Raw genomic sequence first — 19,003 nt, forward strand, 5'->3', positions numbered from 1 at the left:
AAGCAAAGCATAGTCAAAGCAATGGCTAACGAGGTGGAAGTGGTCCAGTCGAAGCACAGGTGGACCAGTCAAGAGCCAAGGTCATAGCAACAGTTTTTGGGATGTTCAAGGCATTTTGCTTGTTGACTTTCTGAAGGGCCAAAGAACAACAAAATTTGCTTATTATTGAGAGTGGTTTGAGAAAGTTACTCAACGCTTTCGTAGGAAAACCCCCTGAGAAAGCTTTACCAGAGAGTCTGTCTCCACCACAATTCTCCTGCTCATTTCTCTCCTCAATTAAGGGCAGTTTTGTGAGAGTTTCAATGGGGAATCATTAGGTCCACCCTGTGGCCACGATTCGGCTCCTGATGACTTCTTTTTATTTCTTAATCTTAAGAAATCTTTAGCCTGGGCACAATATAGCAAGACCCTGTCTCTACAAAAAATTGTAAAAATTAGCCTGGGATGGTGGCACTTGCCTGTAGTCTCAGATATTCAGAGTTTGAGGTAGGCGGATCACTTGAGCCCAGGGGTCTGAGGTTACAGTGAGCTGTGAGCTATTATCAGAAAACTGCGCTTTGGTCTGAGCAACAGAGAAAGACCCTGTCTCTAAGATAACAACAACAAACATTTAAAGGGCACCTTTTTTTTTTTTTTTTTTTTTTGAGACAGAGGCTCAAGCTGTCACCCTGAGTAGTGGCATCACACTCACAGCAACCTCCAACTCCTGAGCTTAAGTGATTCTCTTGCCTCAACTTCCCAAGTAGCTGGGACTAAAGGCGCCCGCCACAACGCCCTGCTATTTTTTGGTTGTAGTTGTCATTGTTGTTTGGTGGGCTGGGCTGGATTTGAACCCGCCAGCTCTGGTGTATGTGACTGGCAGCTTAGCTGCTTGAGTCACAGGTGCTCAGCCAGGGCACCCATTTTTTAAATTTAATAATGTAAAAATGATTACATTGATGTGGCTAAATTTCCGGGACCCTCAATTGTTTGGGGTTGAACTAAATAAATGGCTGACATCATCAGTTAACAGAAATACCCTAACTTGTTAGAGCTTATATTGAGAAATAAAGTTTCTATTTTTTGTTTGTTTAAAAAGGATATTTTAAAAAGGACATTTACCAAATGAGGTGTAAGATGGTGATGAGGTAAGGGTTGGTAAAATGTAAAGTGAAGAATAGCTTGAGGACAGTCGAGGTATTTGGCCTGGAGAACAGACTTAGGAAGAACATAGACCTCCTTAAGAATCTAAAGAGAATTTTTTCAAATAGCAGAGGCGTGAAAGTTACTCAAGAGAGCCGAAGTGAGACCATCATTTGAGATGAAGAAGGCAGCCTTTGATTGGGTGAGGGACTTCTCCGTAGCTGATGGTCAGGACCAACCGAGGGCTGGTGCCTCTGTGGGCACCTCTGTCCAGGACAAGTTGCAAAGAAGAGCCAACCATGGGACGGTCCCCTCCAATTCTGTGTCATTATGCAATTCAGAACCTGTCTAACATGGGTACCCAGTTAATCTCTGTGTGATAAAATTGGTTAAAAAAGCAAAAAATTAAAGAAGGTTTGGCAAGGGAAGTAGGTTTTATTTCTACTGAAATTTATATTAGAAGCTGCAGTGAACTTCCCTTTAAGAGCAACAGTGCTTAGACTCACCTGAATTTCCTTTCACTATATTTTAGTGAGAATGCTATTAATATCTCATTGACGAGGGTCAGGTGAGTTGGCTCATGCCTATAAATCTAACATTCTGGGAGGCCAAGGCAGAAGGATTTCTAGAGCTTAGGAGTTCGAGACCAGCCTGAGCAAGAATGAGACCTTGTTGCTACTAAAAATAGAAAAAACTGTCCAGACATGGTGGCGAGCACCTGTAGTCCCAGCTACTCAGGAGGCTAAGGCAAGAAGATCACTTGACAGGGGTTTGAGGTTTGTGTGAGCTGTGATTCCAGGGTACTCTAGGGCAACAGAATGAGACTCTGTCTAAAAAAAAATGCCTTTGAAGAATCCCACCTCACCAAGGCGACTCAGACTTTTTAAAGGTTTGGTGTCTTCTAGTGTTCTTGAACTGAGACATCCTCAGGCTGACGGGATCTTTCTAGCCTCAGTTATAAAGATAAAAGGTTTGGCTGGAAAGTATAGTGTGGGCGGTCGGGACTCTTCTGATCCCTTTAAAACACATACTGGTTTATGGATGTGCCTGAGCGCCCTTTGTCTTGCTTTGGGCACAGCAGTGAAGCGCTGGCTCCTCGCAGCAGCTCCTGCGCATTTCACAGCACTCGTTTCCTCACACAGATCCTCTTGTGTTATAGAGACGTGGGAGGACGGTTCCTGTCACTTCAGCAGGGCCGACAGCTGCAGAGAGCACAGCCACAGCCTGCCCCTGCAGAGAAGCCAGCATGCCTCGCTTGTGTGTGGGGACCCTGTGCTCGTGCAGTGTGGCTGAGGCCTCTGGTGTCGGCTGATTGGGCTCATGTGATAACTGTTATTTCCATGGAAAATAGCTGATTTTACTGGTTATTTGTACTTCACCTAAAAAGTTGAGTTTTTTCCCTCCTTTTCCAGGTGAAAATAAGTCACCTCCTCGCCCATGTGGCTTGAATCACTCAGATTCTCTCAGTCGAAGTGACCGGATTGATGCGGTGACACCAACACTGGGGAGCAGCAACAACCAGCTCAATTCGTCGTTCCTCCAAGTCTACATCCCTGACTACTCAGTGCGAGCCCTCTCTGACCTTCAGTTTGTTAAGGTAAGAGGAGCCAGTCGCAGCAGTTCAGTGTCACCTTCCACAGCAAATTGTCTGGCCCCCTGGTTCCTCCTTGAGCACTCCCTCTGTCACCTTGGGGTGCCCTGCCTTCAGCTCTCAGATACAAACCCCACCTCCATCTGTCATGCCCAAGACTCAGGCTGGGAAGAACAGTTATCTCCTTGGTTCTGTCAAATCATTTCTCTTTCTGGGAATGGGAGCTTGAGATGGTGAAAAAGGCTAAGCTTTTTTTCAAAGAGCTCTCATGAGCTCATGACTCTAGTGGCTCCCTGGGTTGGCCCTAGTAGGGCTGAGGTCAGGACACTTAGAAGAGTCGCTGAGGGTAGCTCCACCTTCTCTTATCTTCTGGTCCAGAGTTAGGGTTCTTTTCTTAGTAAGAAATACAGATGACTTTAAGAGAATAAGTTAGCTTTAGCCAATGGAAGGCAATCTCTGTTTTCTAGTCTCTGTGAAATGTTGAGACAAAAATTGGAAGTGGGTTATATCAGTAAGAATTGACTTACTCACCAGAGTCAACTTGAACTTTAAAAAGTGGCACAGGTTGAACATGGGCTCATCCCTGTAATCTCAGCATTTTGGGAGGCTGAGGAGGGAGGATCACTTGAGCCCAGGAATTCAAGACCAGCCTGGACAACATAGCAAGACCCAGTTTCTGAAACAAACAAAAAAATGAAATAGAAACTTTAGGCAGGTGTGGTTTGATGGTCTATAGTTCCAGCTACTCTGGAGTAGAGGCTGAGATGGAAGAATCATTTGAGCTGAGGAGTTGAGGTTACTGTGAGTTATGACAATGCCACTGCACTCCAGCCTGGGCAGCAGAGCAAGACCCATTCTCAAAAAAATAAATTTATTTATAAATCAATGCTTAAAAACTGGCTCACTTTGCAATCGAGGATGATTTTCTTCTAGGGAAATACCTATAGGCCTTTTGGAGGATTTTTTTTTTTTTTATGTGATATGATTTAGAGATAAGAGAACCTAAAAATAAGTGTTACCTTGGTTTGTTTTCTATACCTTCTTCTGGCTCCAGATCTCAAGACAGCAATACCAAAATGCCTTGATGGCATCCCGGATGGACAAAACCCCTCAGTCTTCAGACAGTGAAAATACTAAAATTGAATTGACTCTTACGGAGCTGCATGACGGGTTGCCCGACGAGACGGCGAACCTGCTCAATGAACAGAACTGTGTGACGCACAGTAAGGCCAACCACAGCCTGCACAGTGAAGGCGCCATCTAGGGGTGCTGTGCCACCCCCCCCACCCCCCCCCAGGCCCCTGGCCCCTGGCCCCTGTCTGACCATGACTTCCATCGGTGTGAGCTTGTGTGCCATGCTGCATCCTGCAATGTCCTGAGACCAAAGACTTTGTCCCCTTCCCGGGAACCTTGGAGGAGAACGGTGAGGGGAGGAAAGGAAAACAGAGAATGGAGGCTTGACAGCTGGGGCATGGCGTTCAAGATTTTGGAGACAAACTTCTTCCGCCCAAATAGAATCATGTTTATTTTTTCAGCTGTACCTTTTATCATTATGCACTCTCCTCCTCCCTCAATTTGCATGAAGGTGAAAATTGTTGCGATTTATTTTTTCAAGAGATCATGTTTTTTTAAAAGTGTCTTTTGCAGAGTTTTAGGTGGTTCTGTCTGAACTCTGCTGTGATCCCATGACGTGACCCGTAATAGGATGGACTTGCCCCTTGAATGGCCTCCTTGGCCCTCCAGGGAGGGGCACCCTTCCTCTGTGCCCAGTGGGTGTCACTGTTGAACCTAATGGATGAATGAAGAAAACAATGTTACTGCGGAACCTGTCAAGTCTGTCATCACTGTGGGGTGTAGGTGGCCGAGGGACCTGCAGTTTGCCTCTCTGAGAGCTCTCTGTTGTTTTGAGAATTTAATGTTTAACAGTGCCCCTTGCCCTCAGGAAGGTTTAACATTTGCTTGGGAATGTGATTTTGCTCCCCCCCCTAAGGAATTTTTATCACCAGAATGAATGTTAATGAATTTTAGAGTCATGGTTTATCATTGGCAAGAGACAAGTTGACGTCATCCTGGCATCCCCCACCCAGCGCCCAAGCTTCCAGAGCGCCAACCCCCACCTCCCTGGTCCTTGCTCTTGTTAACCCAAGATGCTGCTACACAGATGCCAAATGGAAACCTTCCACGGGGCTTCGCAGTAAACATGAAGCGGATTCAGGCTCCTCCCCTTCCCCCTGGGAGGGATGTAATTATCGGAGAAGGAGTCAGAACTCCCAGGTGTGCTCTGTTCTCTGTGCTAAGAAGGCGTTTCTAGACCCGTATTTTTAAGGGAGGCAACTTTGGGGACTGCCAGCCCCTACCCCTCCTTCCAGGGAGCCAACTGTCCCTCTTCCTCTCTGTTCCTGGGCCCACGGGACCCAGCAGTGACTGTGTCCCCTGCCCTAGGGCCTCTGTGCCTCCCGCCTCAGATGCAGGCCTTGCCAGAGAGGCTGCCTGTACAGCCAGGGTCAGTTTGGCCCCAAACAGGGATTCAGAAACCAAATGTGTTGTGAGCATTTCGTGTTTGTCTTCGTCTTATTTTATTTTTTTTGAGACAGAGTCTTAAGCTGTCACCCTGGGTAGAGCGCCGTGGTGTCACAGCTCACAGCAACCTCAAACTCTTGGGCTTAAGCGATTCTCTTGCCTCAGCCTCCCAAGTAGCTGGGACTACAGGCGCCCGCCACAACGCCCGGCTTTTTTTGTTGTTGTAATTGTCGTTGTTTGGCAGGCCGGGCTGGGTTTGAACCGGCCAGCCCATGTGTATGTGGCCAGTGCCACATACTGAGCCTATGTCTTCATCTTATTTTAATACCAAATTTATGTCAAATTAATGTCAGGAGGTAGTTGACAAAATTCTTAACTAGCTTATCTGTGTCTTGTTAGCCCAAGGGATATGTGCATTTTGTTGGCGGTCCTCGTACAGTGGAATGCATTCGCACTGACCACGAGGTGCAGGCAGGGTCATCAGCACCTGTGGCACCCAGGCAGTGGCAGAGCAGGCAGTATTTGCTACATGTGACCTTCTGCAGGAAGGGAAGCCCTGGGAGGGCATTTTCTGCTCCCTCAAGATAGGAAGTCTCTTCGCCACAAGTCGAAGCAGGGAGTGTGGCTGGAGGATAGACAACGTGCTGGGCTGGCCTCTTAGTGGGCAGTTTGGTGGCTCTGGTGTGATACGCATGCTTGGCTCAGTATTCCTTCTGGGGCGTCAGTCCTGGAGTGTCTTCCTCAGCAGGAGCCGTGTCCCTTAGTGCAGGAAGGGCTGGTCTCACCCAAGTGAGAAGGTCACGGGGAGTGCCCCCTAGAGGCACTGAGTGGCCTACTCTTGGCACCCAACCTGTCCCCTTATGATGGCAGGGATCTGTAGTTTGACATTAGTGGGACCCCACACTGAGTTATCCTTTTTCAAATAGCTACCCAAATAAAAAGTCATTTTCTTAAACTGAATCTAGTGGAGTACAACGCCAGTGTGGTGTGTAAAAACAAGATTTCCTGTAACAAAGACCTGAGCCTTGCTGGGGGAGGGGTTTCTTACCCAATCAGCCTGCCACAACCAGGCTGCCCTGCCCAGGTGCCAGCCTTCAGGAGCTCTGCCTGTCAACCTGGCCTGGCCTGGTCGCCTGGTCTGCTGCTCCGCTGCTCCAGGCAGCCTGTCTCAGGGACTCCCTATTACTGAAGGAGCCTCTGGAATCAGAGTTAAGTGCTGGAGCCCTACTGTCCCTTTATCCTAAGGAACTGTGAATCTGGGGAGTGAGAAAGAATGCTAGCTGCTCCCTCCTTGATTTCAGGGAGGAACAGGGCTTAATGCTGTCTCGCCTGCTCACTGTAGAGGCTTTCTGCAAAGTCTTCTCATAAAAGAGCTGGTGGGGTAGCTCCTCAGTAGAGCTCCCAAAGGATGACATATTAGCCCGCCAAGTTGGTATTCATTCTGTTAACTACTCTTTGCCTCTGGTTACTCACACTGTCTTGTCTTGTAACGGAATCTAAAATAGTTTACCAGTTTTTGGGAAGGAAAACTAAGGCTGCTTAGGGGAGAGCTTAAGAGCCTTCAAACAACACTCATTTCTGAGCCACCAGGTGCCTCTTCCAGGCCCCACATTTCCTCTGTAAACTGACCACTCAGATGGCTGAAGGAGAAACACTGGCTCCTTGCTTCTGTGGGGGCAGCAGGAAGGCTATCTTGGCTTGGAAGGCCTATGCCATTATCTCTGTAAAGCCAGTGTAGGTCAGGCAGAGAAAGGCCATCAAACAGTTGAACTCTTGATGTACAGTGGCTGCTCCCCAGCGCCTCCAGCTGGCTTGTCCTCTCCCAGGGCTGCTCCCTTTTCAAGCATGGAAAGGAGTAGGTGGGGTGGACCAGACAAAGGCCCTGAGTTCCAGATCCCGATGGGGCCCTGTCACACCTGAGGGCCTCGCTATCCTTTGCAGGGATCTCTGTAGGTGGAACAGGGCCCCACCTTCTCCTGAGCAGCAACTGGCACCCCCAGACCCTGGAATTGGGTGTCTAGCATCCAGATGTCCCCAGGACACTCTGCTCTTTGTAAATGAGGGGGGCTTTTTCCTATCGTCTTAGCGATTCCCTCCCTTTATTCTGTTTCATATTCATTGCACAAATCCAAAATCACAAACTCTTGGGAAAACACCATCTTAAGATTTATACATGGACACTGGGGTGCTAATCAACCAGCTTAAACTTTGGTTCTTAATTGGAATTTGAAAAGGTGCCGCATTTAACTCTGTTCTTTCTCTCTCCTCACGCCCTGCAGGGCTCAGTGCCCATGTGACACGGTTGCCTTGCCCAGGTGGAGTGGAATAAGGCATGGTACCATCTTCAAAGAGCATTTCAGGGAATTTTGTGCAAACACTGAATTCAGACTTTCACACTAATGTGGAACAATATGAATACATTTAACGTTCTGTCCTCAGTACCATACAGCTAAAGGGCCAGCTTTTCTAAGTCTAGGAAAATAGCGGTAGATACAAATAGAAATGCATTTTCTTTAGGAAATGGAGAAGTCAGAATTTGAGCTAAGCGGGTGCCATGAACTTTTGCCCTGAAATTCTTTCTTCAGGTTGAGTAGCAGACCTAAGTAGGCCTTGGCTGGTAAAAACACAACCACCTCCCATCATCTAAAGGCCAGCCAAGGATCTATGGCCATCCTCACTTTGAGCCCAGTAAAGTTAGGTCTCCTGGGTGGGTGAGGTTACCCCAGGAAGGAGCCTCACCTGGGCTGGCATAAGGTGCTCGTTTTGTTTCCTGGAGCTCCAAGCAAGAGCTGGCCAGGGAGGGCTGGCTTTGTACATTATGTTGTATGACCCAAGTTCCCTGGTGGTGTGGATGGTGGGAACAGTACCCCTCTCAGCAATTGATCCCAGAGACCGGCTTTTCTTGCAAAGAATTGAGAAATAGGTGGTTGAGCTGGCAGGTTAATGCCTGAGAGGCTCCCAAGGCGCTCAGTGCTCACTTTATTACTGAGGAAACAGGCTTTTGTCCTGGGCTGAGTTTGGTTTCATTCTGGGCTAAGGGTGTTTTTGTCCAGCAGGGTATCTGGGTGAGATGTAGATTAGCCCAGAATTAAAAGGGATTTAGAGACTTGAATATAAAAGTGACCTGGAGATTCAGAAACTTTTCTGATTATAAACTTATTAGTGAGCAACCTACTCAGTGGATTTTTACACCTCAGGGCAATTTGCAAATCCATATCTTTTCATCTTTCTTTTGTGTTCAAGTGGGTTGAGAGGAGAGAATTCAAGACTCCTAAGTTGGGTTCATCTGCCTCCATTTGTGGGGTGAGTGGTGCACAAAAGTGGAGCTTCTTGTTGGTTTTCCTTTTGTCACCTCCTTTTCCATCCTAAGACTCTTATTCCAGATTCCCTGGCCAGCCCTAAGGACAGGAAGAAGAGATGGCAGCTCACAGCAACTGCCAAGTAGGGAGCCGCTTTCCTTCTACCATCCTTGCTTCTTAGACCTCTGGTTGGCTCAGCGCAAGTAAGCCTTCTCTTTGTATGTTACAGCTGCTGACAGCATCGCAGCTACAGTTGTTTTAAATATCTTGTGATGGGAAATACCAGGTTATACAAAGCATTATGGAAATAAGGCAAGAGAGTAAAAATGCTAGGTGCTTATATGCCAAGGTTTATATGTAGTGTGTATACAGATAAGAAAGACTTGAGTAAATACAGTGTTTTCAAGTTTTAATACTTCTTGGGACCATGGACAAATTAGAATGGGAGTGCTGTCTTGCCTCTCTTGGAAGGCTACCTTCTGGCATGTACACACATTGTACTACGAGGATTCACTTAGGAAGTGATTCATTTGGGGCCAGATTCCTCTTTAGATTCACCGTGCAGAGAAGTATCAAATGGGCCTGGTGAGGCTTGGGTGCCTGCCCTTTTTGTTGGAGACTCAGGTACCTTGAGTATAAACAGCTGGTGTCTCAGGCTTCCAGAGCAGAGGGAAGTGGGGAAGAGTGAGGTCTTGGGAGTCTCATTCTCCAGAGCTCCCTAGCCTAGCTTCTGATTCATTACTCCCCATGTCCAAAGTCTACTGTGAAGGTGGATTGTATCCATTGATTTTTCTTGTTTCTGTGGTATATGCTTTATTTTATGATATTTATTATGTACATATGCCTCCACTGTTAGTATATCATCTGTGACTAGAGATGTTTTGAAGCCCTTCATCCATGGATCTTAAGGTTCTTTTGTCTTTTAAGTTGGGGAGAGGGAATGGTGTTTTGGCCTTTTTTTTTTTTTTTTTTTTTTGTAGGCAGGTTGCTGCTCTCATGGTAGCTCTAGCACCCTGAGCCCCTTTAATTGGGTGCACCTCTCCTCCTGATGACTAGTGTCTGCGATGAGGATGGAGGCAGGTCTCCTGCTTTGTGTCAAGGCCTCTCAAGTACCTCCATGAAATAATTCAGAGGTGGTTTCTTGGTGACTGGCTCTCTTCTCATATGTAGTAGTATAGTATGTTATGAAGCAGAGCCTCCTTCCTCACCTTCACCCTCCCAAGCCAGGTCAGTTGCCTGGCCCCAGAATAATGACAGCCTCTACTTCTTACATTGGATTGCAGAATCCATCTTTCTGGACCATGGAAGCTGCCTGTCCATCTGGGCTCTTAATATGCCTTTTCTTGGTTTTGAGGCCCAGTGCCAACATTTCCTTGGCCCTCAAATAAGACCCTGCTTTGTGTCTGAATTTCATCCTCCTTAGCCTTTGCTCACTGTATCATAATGTATATTTCATGCATTTAAGCCCTGAAGTTTTCTGATCACAGTATTCAGAGCTGTGTACATAAACAAGCACAAATGACATGTACAGACTTCATGAGCTGATTGTCATAATGAATGCATTTTATAATTCAAGTGATGTTGTAGATTTACAATCTCTCCTATTTATTTTGTATCAATTTGTTTGTAAATTTTGTGATTGTTTTAAAAGGTTTTTGTTTCTATTCTATTTAGATAAATGATGATTTTCTGTTCACCCTTTTAGCAGATGTGTGTGCCCTCTTTCCCCTGACATCTACGCAACACCAACCCTGCCATCCCGTTCAGCCTGGGCTGAACCAACTGCCCTTGCTGTTGCCTGGTTTTACTGTGGTGGGAAAGCTGGGATTGGATCTCAGCAGGGTGTCATCTTTGGACAGACACTGCAGTTTTGTGTTAGAAGTAGGTGCTAATTCTGTGCCTCCAAGTTACAACCTGGTACAGCAAATTCTAGGAGGTGGGGGGGGGGGACTGTCATCCTTCACAAGGATTGTAGGCTGTCCCCATCAACTACTCTGTATGTAAAGATACCCAGTGAAATTGCTCCAGATGTTAGCTGCTCAGTCACTAGGCAAGACCAAATGCCTCATTCAGATTGCTCAGTTGGGTTGTGAAGAGAATGGCTTTGTAGGTCCTAGGCTATGCTAAACCTGGGGGGAAGGTTGAAGCAGGCACAGGCCTGAGTATGAGAGGCATGTCCGATGCTCTTCAGGATTCAGTGTGCATCCATCTTCCCCAGTACTCCAGTGTGTAGGACCCAAATCCTCTTCCATCACCACTTCACATTTTCTGTTTTCTTCCCCTCCTTACTCACGTGACCAGACCATGAATAGTATCTTCTGGGGGTGCTTCAGTGCCCCTCTGCTCCATTTCTAGACCACATCTTTTTTAGATCCTTTTTTCCTTGTTCTTAGTCTTTATTTTACATTCCGAAGAGGACCATGTTCTGAGAATTGAGCTTCTTGACTGGTCCCTTATGGTCCCAACTTGGATTTATTTAACCAAGACATCTGCAGTCGGTTTTACTTACGTTGTCCTGTGGAGACATTTCAGGGAAGAGCTGTTGACAAGACTGGCTTTGAGACGCTGCCTGACCTAACCACCACTCCCACCTCCCAATCACTACCCAATCTCCTAAAAGTATAATCAACTCTGTCCACATCCCAGTCAAGTTCTGTCTCCTCGGGATCCTGCTTGCTTTCCCTAAGCGAAGCAGAAGCAATGGCAGAGCTAGGAAAAGAAATCACTGCAGCACATTCGTTCCCAACCTGCTGCTTTACTCACTTTGTCTAAATGAGTCCTGAGCTCAAATCTGGAAATGACTCAAGGAAAATGGAGGCATTTCTTCCTCTTGCAAAGATGAGATTTGCCTAAGCATACCCTCTGCATCCTGAGTAGACGTGTGTTAGTTCATTTCTAAGCTTTATTGTGATGTGCTCTGGGGTTTGTTCCACACGATTATGCTCCCAGAGCCTCTTCTCCACTCGGTGCTTCTGAGGAAACAAATACTGCTCAGAGTGTCTTATAGACAAAGTGGTACAAACTGAAAGATCATTTTATAGCCTGGAGTTGATTTCTGGAAACTTGTTTTATACTTTTTGAAGGTAATTAAATTTTATAAAGAGACAATCCCTCATGAAAGCCAAAAAGTTTAATTATATTAGACGGCTAATAAACTCTTGCTTTCTTTGTATGGTGGTTTCATCATTTTCCCTCTAAGGGCTTCACATTTGTGCTCTTATTTTCAAGAAGTCCAAAAGGATGGTTATAGTGCCCTTTTCTCTGTGACTTTCTGGTGGCAAGCCATCCACCCTGATGGATGATTTTGAGGCCTGAGAATGTAAGGGGGAATCAGTTGCCAGACTACTTCGAAGTGCTTTCCTACTAAAGTATTAGTGATCGTGAATATTCCAACAGCAGCTAACACAGGACAGGAGGTTTTACATTAAGCCAGCTTTCCTACAACAAAGCTGCTACATCATTGACTTCAGGGCAGTGGGTCCAAAATGCAGTTACTTTCTTCAAAATACCCACACCCATAAGTCAAAGATTACCTCTGGTGAGAACATGCATTCAAAAAGACCGGACGGACGTTTAACAAACATTTTTCAGTGTGGGGAAGGTTTACTGGCAAATCTTCTTTCCAAGTATCTCAGGAACTTGTGAGACTTGGAAGGACTCTTACTGTCTTTTCATGGGAAGAATGTGGGCTCAGCTGCTTGGGCTCCAGTTTGTGTGGGAAGGTTTATCTCAGCCCAGACTTTTCAGGCCTTGTCTATAGACTGGTCAGACATGGCTTTGGGAATAAACAGCTCAATGGGAGATCAGAACATTTGGGGACATACTTATACTTCATTGCTTCATAAAGCAATCTATCTAATCCACTCTCACTCTAGTACTAAAATGGAGAAACAAAGGGACTAGACTCAAAACTGGTTATTTTGTTTTAAATTGGAAAACAGATTAGACTTAGAGGTAGCAAGTTTAAAATGAAATATTGTGTTTAGAGTATTTTATTGTGTCAAAGGTCTGCAAAGAGACTTTATTGTATTTTATTATTGAAATTACATACCTTTATTGGAACAAGTCAGACTGCTGTAGCCTTGAGATAAAGATGTGTCTGAGCGCAGGGAACAATGGTTGAGAAATTCAGGTGAAGAACAGAAAAGCTGATTTGTTCATTTAATAAACAAATGTGCTCTCTTTTTAGATGACTTACCTTCTATTTCTAAATACTAAGAGAGAACAGTGTTAGGGAAGGTATATAATGGGACAGTGTGGGTGTCTGGAAGTCAGTTGGCTCTGCTTCCTGTCTTACACGTTGCATGTGTGCACATGATCCCTGCTTGTTCAAGACACATTTTTCTTGTATCTACAAGATAGCACAGGTAGCTCCAAAGCTAGAGATTTCTTTTTCAGGGCCTCCCAAAGTTGGGTATCATCTGAAGTTGTTCTATTTGAGGAAAAACTTGAAGAGCTGGAGGCCCTAATCACCAAGATTGTCATAAGAAACCTAAGTATTGAGCCTTGAACTACTAAACGAAGGGAGGAGGTGGGAGCATTAACTGTATGGCAATAGCTGGATCATAGTTACCACTTTCCCACCATCAAAGAGAGATTAAATAGTTTCCATAACATGGAATGTAGACAAGGTTCCTACCCTAATACAGACTTAAATATGTAGTTGTTTGTCTCTGGCTATTTGTGGTGAATAAGCAAAGTATTTTAAAATGCCCAGGGAGCCTTGGAAAAATTACTGGGCTTTAAAGTTGTTGACAAAATATTTCTTAAACAAATAAATCTGATTTAGAAACATCTAAACATGGGCAAAATACTTTTAAATCTGATCTGTAACTGCTTGTAGCTTTTATAAGTGGTTTCTTAAAAAACCACATTCCCTTCTTGAGTATTAGATTGAACTCCCAACCTTACAGCATGTACTGACCAGCAGGGACTGTGGCCTACCCAGCGGTTGGTCAAAGGTCCAACAGATCAAGGCCCTGCTGCAGGGGTGGTGGTCTATAACTGCTTACAGCTTTTGTAAGTGTTTTCTTAAAAACAATACTAACATTACTTAAGGATTTATAGCTCTCAGTTATTACAGTTCTATTAAAAACCACTTCTAAAAGCCTTTTAGGAAAGATAGCTTACGGGTTTGCTTTATTGTTGTAGAGCTCAGCAGAGCTATGCTGAGAGAAAAACCCTAGATCTGAAACAGAAAACGGAATTTTCTTGGTTTTGCACTTCGGTTTTGTACTTTTCTGAAGTACAACCATCAGGGCTGTAACTGATCATCTTTGTAGAGATGAATGTATTAGGTGATTCCTCTTGCAGAGGAAACCCAGCAGAGCCTGGGTCTGCTGTATCTTTGACCAACTACTGGGTAAGCCAAGGTCCTTGTTAGTGCATGCTGTAAGGTTGGGAGTTCAATCTGATAAGAAAGGGGATGTGTTCTACAAAGTCTGTAAATAAGTTGTTTTCAAAATGCTTAGGGAAAAATTCTCAAAAGAGATGGCAGATTGTCTTCTCATGGTGTGAAACTTGTCATATTTTTCAAAAAAAGGAAAAATATACATTTTAAGTTCAGTTTCCTTAACTACTGGCAACAGAGAGAAATTCACAATTAAAGCTCAATTTCAGCTGCTCTGGGTGCTTGCACATGAACCAGACTTAACAAGAGTGATGTACAGAGAAGCAACATTTTACTCTAGTTCTTATACTTCCTATAGGATCCTAGCCCTTTAAAAGGTTTTGGTGAGCCCAGAGAAAGCTATGACTAGCAGTGGAATTCTTATTCCAATTGTGTACTTTTCTCTTCCCAATCTCTGGACTCAGTCATCTGGCTAGTATGACACTCTTACATGAATGCAATGCAAAAAGCATGGTGACGTACAGCAAAGTGATGATGCAGCCCTTGCTTTAAAAGGGAAAACACGTAAATGTAATGTTATAATAGCTCTGTAGTTATAAGATTAGTACTAAGTTTTTTCAAACCCCAATAATTTCTGTGCCAAACTGGGCAACATCTCCATCTTGAATGAGAAATAGTTATTGGGATGACTACAAACACATTATATTTTTGCATTTTTAAAAAAAGTATGTATTTCCTTTAAGAGAAAAGTCAAACTGATGTCACTAAACCAAACCTAAACTCACCCAAAGACCAATCAAAGTCAGTATTAGAAATATCACACTTTATTGAACCTTAGAGCAGCTAATCTACCCCTCCCCTGATGACCAATGACAATAAGAATGGAAGAAAATATATGAAGCTTAAATTAAGAGTAAACACCACTGTTAAAAGTGTTGAACGATTTTCACTGTACAAGGCAGTTATAACACCCTAACATATATAGTATGGATTCATTCTTGTTCAAAACAAGATGTGATTTTACTTGGGATTCTGAAGTGAATTTAGTAACATTCTGGCTTACAGAGTCCTCTTCCATCCTTCAGTGCTCAATTTTAAAATATGACAATAAACCCTACTGGGCAGAAATTGGAATTGGGTAGCATGAACCACAACTATAGACTGTAATGTAAGGAGGTTTCTTTTTTCCTTGCTCCTTTATTCTTTCAACTAAATTCTTTCTATAGATTTACAATGGATGAGAAAAAGATTGGTGTGGATAAAAAATAAGTAGAAAAGATGCAGTCTTTTCCCTCAAAACAGTCCTTACGGTCTAATCCAGCCCTGAAGCAAGAAGGGAATGGTTCTGCAAAGGTGCTGCTAGAGAAGTAGCCTTGCCAGAGTCACTGAAGATACTTAAGGTCAAATGTCCTTTTACAAGCCTTTAACAGAAGGCTACATTTGATAATGGAAACAGTATTTTTCCTCTATTGACATACAATACTGCATAATGCACTGAAAAAGTTGAAGTTATAGCATTTTCGATCACCTCTTCCCATTGTCCTCGTTTCACTCCGAGACCCTTCACCCCCTTAGATATATCCAGATTCACTATGACATACTGATAAGAGACAGTGTCACAAGCCACAACGGAGCCATTTCTGCATGCAGTTCAGCCTGATTTTACCCTTCCATAATAGACTCCTATACAATTTTGAATCATCTGCACAGAGTACAGATACACAAAACTAAACAGGTATCCCTCTATGATGAGAATATTTTAAAGTCTTCAGAAACTTTACAGATGTACCTTTGATGGAACCCCCCACCCCAAACAGGGACATCCTCTGCTTCTGTTAAGTCCTACCAGAACTTGTTTAATAGGTGCTCAGGATTTTGATTTTCCTCTTTATTCTTCCTCCTCTTCATCATCATCTTCATCATGGCAGTGTGTAATCTCCTGGGGGACCAGTGGGAAGAGATTGGGGGGTTTAATCTCACTAATCGACCGTGTTAGCTGGTGCCGCTTGTAGTCGGTATCTTTGAAATCTACTGATGTGCGGTTCCGGGTGGCCAGGGGAGATTCCATCTCATTGATATCCACGTGGGTATGCTCCACCGTTGACTCGTGAGGCATCTAGATAGGACAAGAATAGAGGCTCAGAAAGCAGGCAGAGTGAAATAGCTGCCTCCCAAATCCTAACCCCTCCTCTTAGATGGCCATGCAGTTATATCTATAATGGACCAGAAGATGGGTCGATATAGTTATATCCTCCTAGAACTACCTCCAGCTGCCTATCTGCCTCATCCCCTCTTCTTCAATACAGTTTACATATTGTTTATTACAGCCTGAAACGGACAGGAGAGATTCTTATTTTCTATTTCACATCAAAAAGTATCAGAACATAGGAATACAAAACCACATTTCTTTCGATTGTGCTAACAAAAGAGAATCTTACATCATTCAAATAACTTTTATAGAGATTTCAGAAGGTATAATTATATTCTATAACCACCTATTTTGGTCATACTTTCTCAAAGATCTCTTCTTATATAACCTTACCAGGGGCTCTGTATTTCATAAATGTTCAAACCATCTCCTGTGCCATCCCATAAAGCTGGTTGCTGATCCTAGCCTTACAGTACATCTTAGCGATCAATAGTAGCTTAAGGCTATAGCCTTAACTCACCAAGACATGAGCAGCTCTGAAGAGGTAGCTGAAGGGGTAATACAGCAGGTTGATGAAAGATGCTGCGTACAGGTCAGCATAACGCATTACTTGACTGGCAAAGAGAGTCTGCCGGGAGCCACTGCGAAACAGGCTTCCCATCATCCCATAGCACATGTCCATGTCATGAGTTACTTTCTAAAACAAAGATTAATTTTCAGCTCATTCAACAAATACTTATTGAGCAGCAGCTATGTGCCAGTCTATAAAATCAGAAATGTGAAAATCACTTGAACTGGCTAGGCGTGTTGGCTCACCCCTGTAATCCTAGCACAATGGGAGGCCAAGGTGGGTGGATTGCCTGAGCTCAGGGGTTCAGACCACTCAGAGCAAGAGCGAGACCCCATCACTAAAAAAAAAAATAGTCGGCCCTTGTAGCAGGTGGGTGCCTATAGTCCCAGCTACTCCGGAGGCTGAGACAAGAGAATCATTTGAGCCAAAGAGTTTAAGGGTGCTATAAGCTATGATGCCATGGCACTCAACTCCCAGAGCAACTGAAACTCTGCCTCAGAAAAAAAGAAAATCACTTAAACTCTATTTCCCAAGTTTTATTTGGATACCTTAATCCGCTTCTGAATGGAACTAATGTCTGGGCGCTCATTGCTACTGCTGTCAAGGTGCCTGAAGACAAAAGAAAAACTCAGTGAAAATCTCTACAAAGAACATTCCATATACCTAAGTTACTCCCAAAAAGGTAAATGGTTTTAGAATTAGGAAACTTACTTGTAGAGTTCAGCCAAAAAAATATCCAAGCTCTGAAGCTCTTCAAAAAGTGCTAGTTAAGGTTTGGAAGGAAAAAGAAAATGTTTTAAATAAATGAAGTAAAAAGTACCCACTTCCTAACTGCTGCTAAAATGAAATTAAAAGGTTGCAGATATGACTAACAATGATAGCATGTTCTAGGGTAGTGTATATAGAGACCTCCTCCTTTCCCTTCAGGAAAACCCACTGATACCCTGCTGCTTGGAGTCTGGCAGCAGCATCCTCTTTAATCTGCCTTTTCTCCAACTAAATCCTACTGACTGCGATTTTCCTAGCTTTATGCTCAGCCTGAGCTTACAAAGTACCAATTCATACCCTAGCTCAGATGTAGTCAAAAAAACATTCATAGTCTTATTTTCAGATGAAGGATTGAGAATTAGGTGACTTGTCTCGTAAGAGTGGACAAGGTCCAGGAAACAGTGGAGCCAAATCAACTAGATTTCTAAAACTTCATAGGTGGCAAGTTAAAAATGTGGATGAAAGATAAGCCAGAAAATCCCAAATAATAACATTGCTGCATGCTGCTTATGTGTTAGGGTTCCCCAAGATAAATTAAGCCCTTCACCCACTGTATACAGCAAATTTTTAAAAAATAAGTTATAGACATTCTTGTAGAAAATTTGGAAAATACCTAAAAGCAATTTTCAAAAAGAACTTTAAACCATGCATCATACCAGTCCCCACTTTGTTTTAAAGTCCTTTAGCTCTCTCTGGCTTAGCACCCGTAGCTCAGTGGTTAGGGTGCTAACCACATACATCCAGGCTGGAGGGTTTGAACTCAGCCAGGTGTTGTGGTGGGCACCTATAGTCCCAGCTACTTGGGAGGCTGAGGCAAGAAAATTGCTTAAGCCCAAGAGTTTGAGGTTGCTGTGAGCTTTGATGCTACCGCACTGTACCGAGGGCGACATAATGAGACTGTCTCAAAAAATAAAACAAACTTTTAGCTCAGGCACAAGTTTTATTGCCTCAGGAAGAGAATTGGTTGAAAAAAGAGTCACTCAAAATAATTTTGTGTTCTGTGGTTCAAATGAGGAACTCTGGTTGAGAAGGAGTGTCACTTCTATCTTCTTTATGTACATATTACCTCAGTTAAGTCTCATCAGCTTTAGGTAAGTACTATTATCATTATCCCCATATTTACATTTAAGGAAACTAAGGCAGTGTGTATCTCAGTAACATGTCTAAGAGCATGCTGATTTTAAGCAGTAAAGCCAGGGTTCCTACTCCACGCAGGCTGAGTTTCCAGAGTAACTTTTACCACACTACACAGGTGCAGGTAATATGTGCTAGGGCTGGCTAGGGAACTGTGTCAAACACCTTTGTATAACTACAGTAGAACTTCCATAGCTGACCACATCCCTACATTGACCAACTCCTTAAGGTGACCTAATTTCCACAGACTGAACATGCACATATTAGTACAGGACAGTTTGTAAGTTGATCACCTAAGGGACTATATAAGTTGGTCAACATAAGAGAGGTTCTACTGCATATCAGCTCAATTCAGTATAGTGTATATATTACATATGTACAGTGTAACTCAGTTCAAGAATAAAATTTGGCCTCAGAAGAGAAAATAAAAAATAGCAAGAGGTAATCATGGTTGGAGAATTATGGTATTATAGAGGAAAGCAGTGGTCTAGTTCACAAT

The 19,003-nt window shown here is 43.8% G+C and overlaps 2 protein-coding genes across 12 annotated transcripts in view; one reads left to right on the forward strand and one right to left on the reverse strand.

Annotated features, from left to right (window-relative positions):
• Positions 1-5,252, forward strand: part of CNNM2 (cyclin and CBS domain divalent metal cation transport mediator 2) — a 160,334-nt gene extending 155,082 nt beyond the window's left edge. For both annotated transcript variants that reach the window (XM_053583035.1, XM_053583037.1), the window contains 2 exons: positions 2,535-2,719; positions 3,768-5,252. In XM_053583035.1, the coding sequence (XP_053439010.1) occupies positions 2,535-2,719; positions 3,768-3,977 (395 nt within the window). In that variant the 3' untranslated portion in view covers positions 3,978-5,252. The remainder of the gene's footprint in view (positions 1-2,534; positions 2,720-3,767) is intronic.
• A 9,417-nt stretch (positions 5,253-14,669) lies between these two features.
• NT5C2 (5'-nucleotidase, cytosolic II) overlaps positions 14,670-19,003 on the reverse strand; it is a 142,587-nt gene continuing 138,253 nt past the window's right edge. For 5 of the 10 annotated variants that reach the window (XM_053583049.1, XM_053583050.1, XM_053583054.1 and 2 more), the window contains 4 exons: positions 17,314-17,365; positions 17,151-17,211; positions 16,552-16,728; positions 14,670-15,998 (listed from right to left, as the gene is read on the reverse strand). In XM_053583049.1, coding sequence (XP_053439024.1) covers positions 15,771-15,998; positions 16,552-16,728; positions 17,151-17,211; positions 17,314-17,365 — 518 coding nt within the window. In that variant the 3' untranslated portion in view covers positions 14,670-15,770. The remainder of the gene's footprint in view (positions 15,999-16,551; positions 16,729-17,150; positions 17,212-17,313; positions 17,366-19,003) is intronic. The other 5 variants (XM_053583056.1, XM_053583051.1, XM_053583052.1 and 2 more) reach the window with 1 other exon arrangement.

The sequence above is a fragment of the Nycticebus coucang genome, chromosome 3 (genome assembly GCF_027406575.1).
Source record: "Nycticebus coucang isolate mNycCou1 chromosome 3, mNycCou1.pri, whole genome shotgun sequence".
Taxonomy (NCBI): domain Eukaryota; kingdom Metazoa; phylum Chordata; class Mammalia; order Primates; family Lorisidae; genus Nycticebus; species Nycticebus coucang.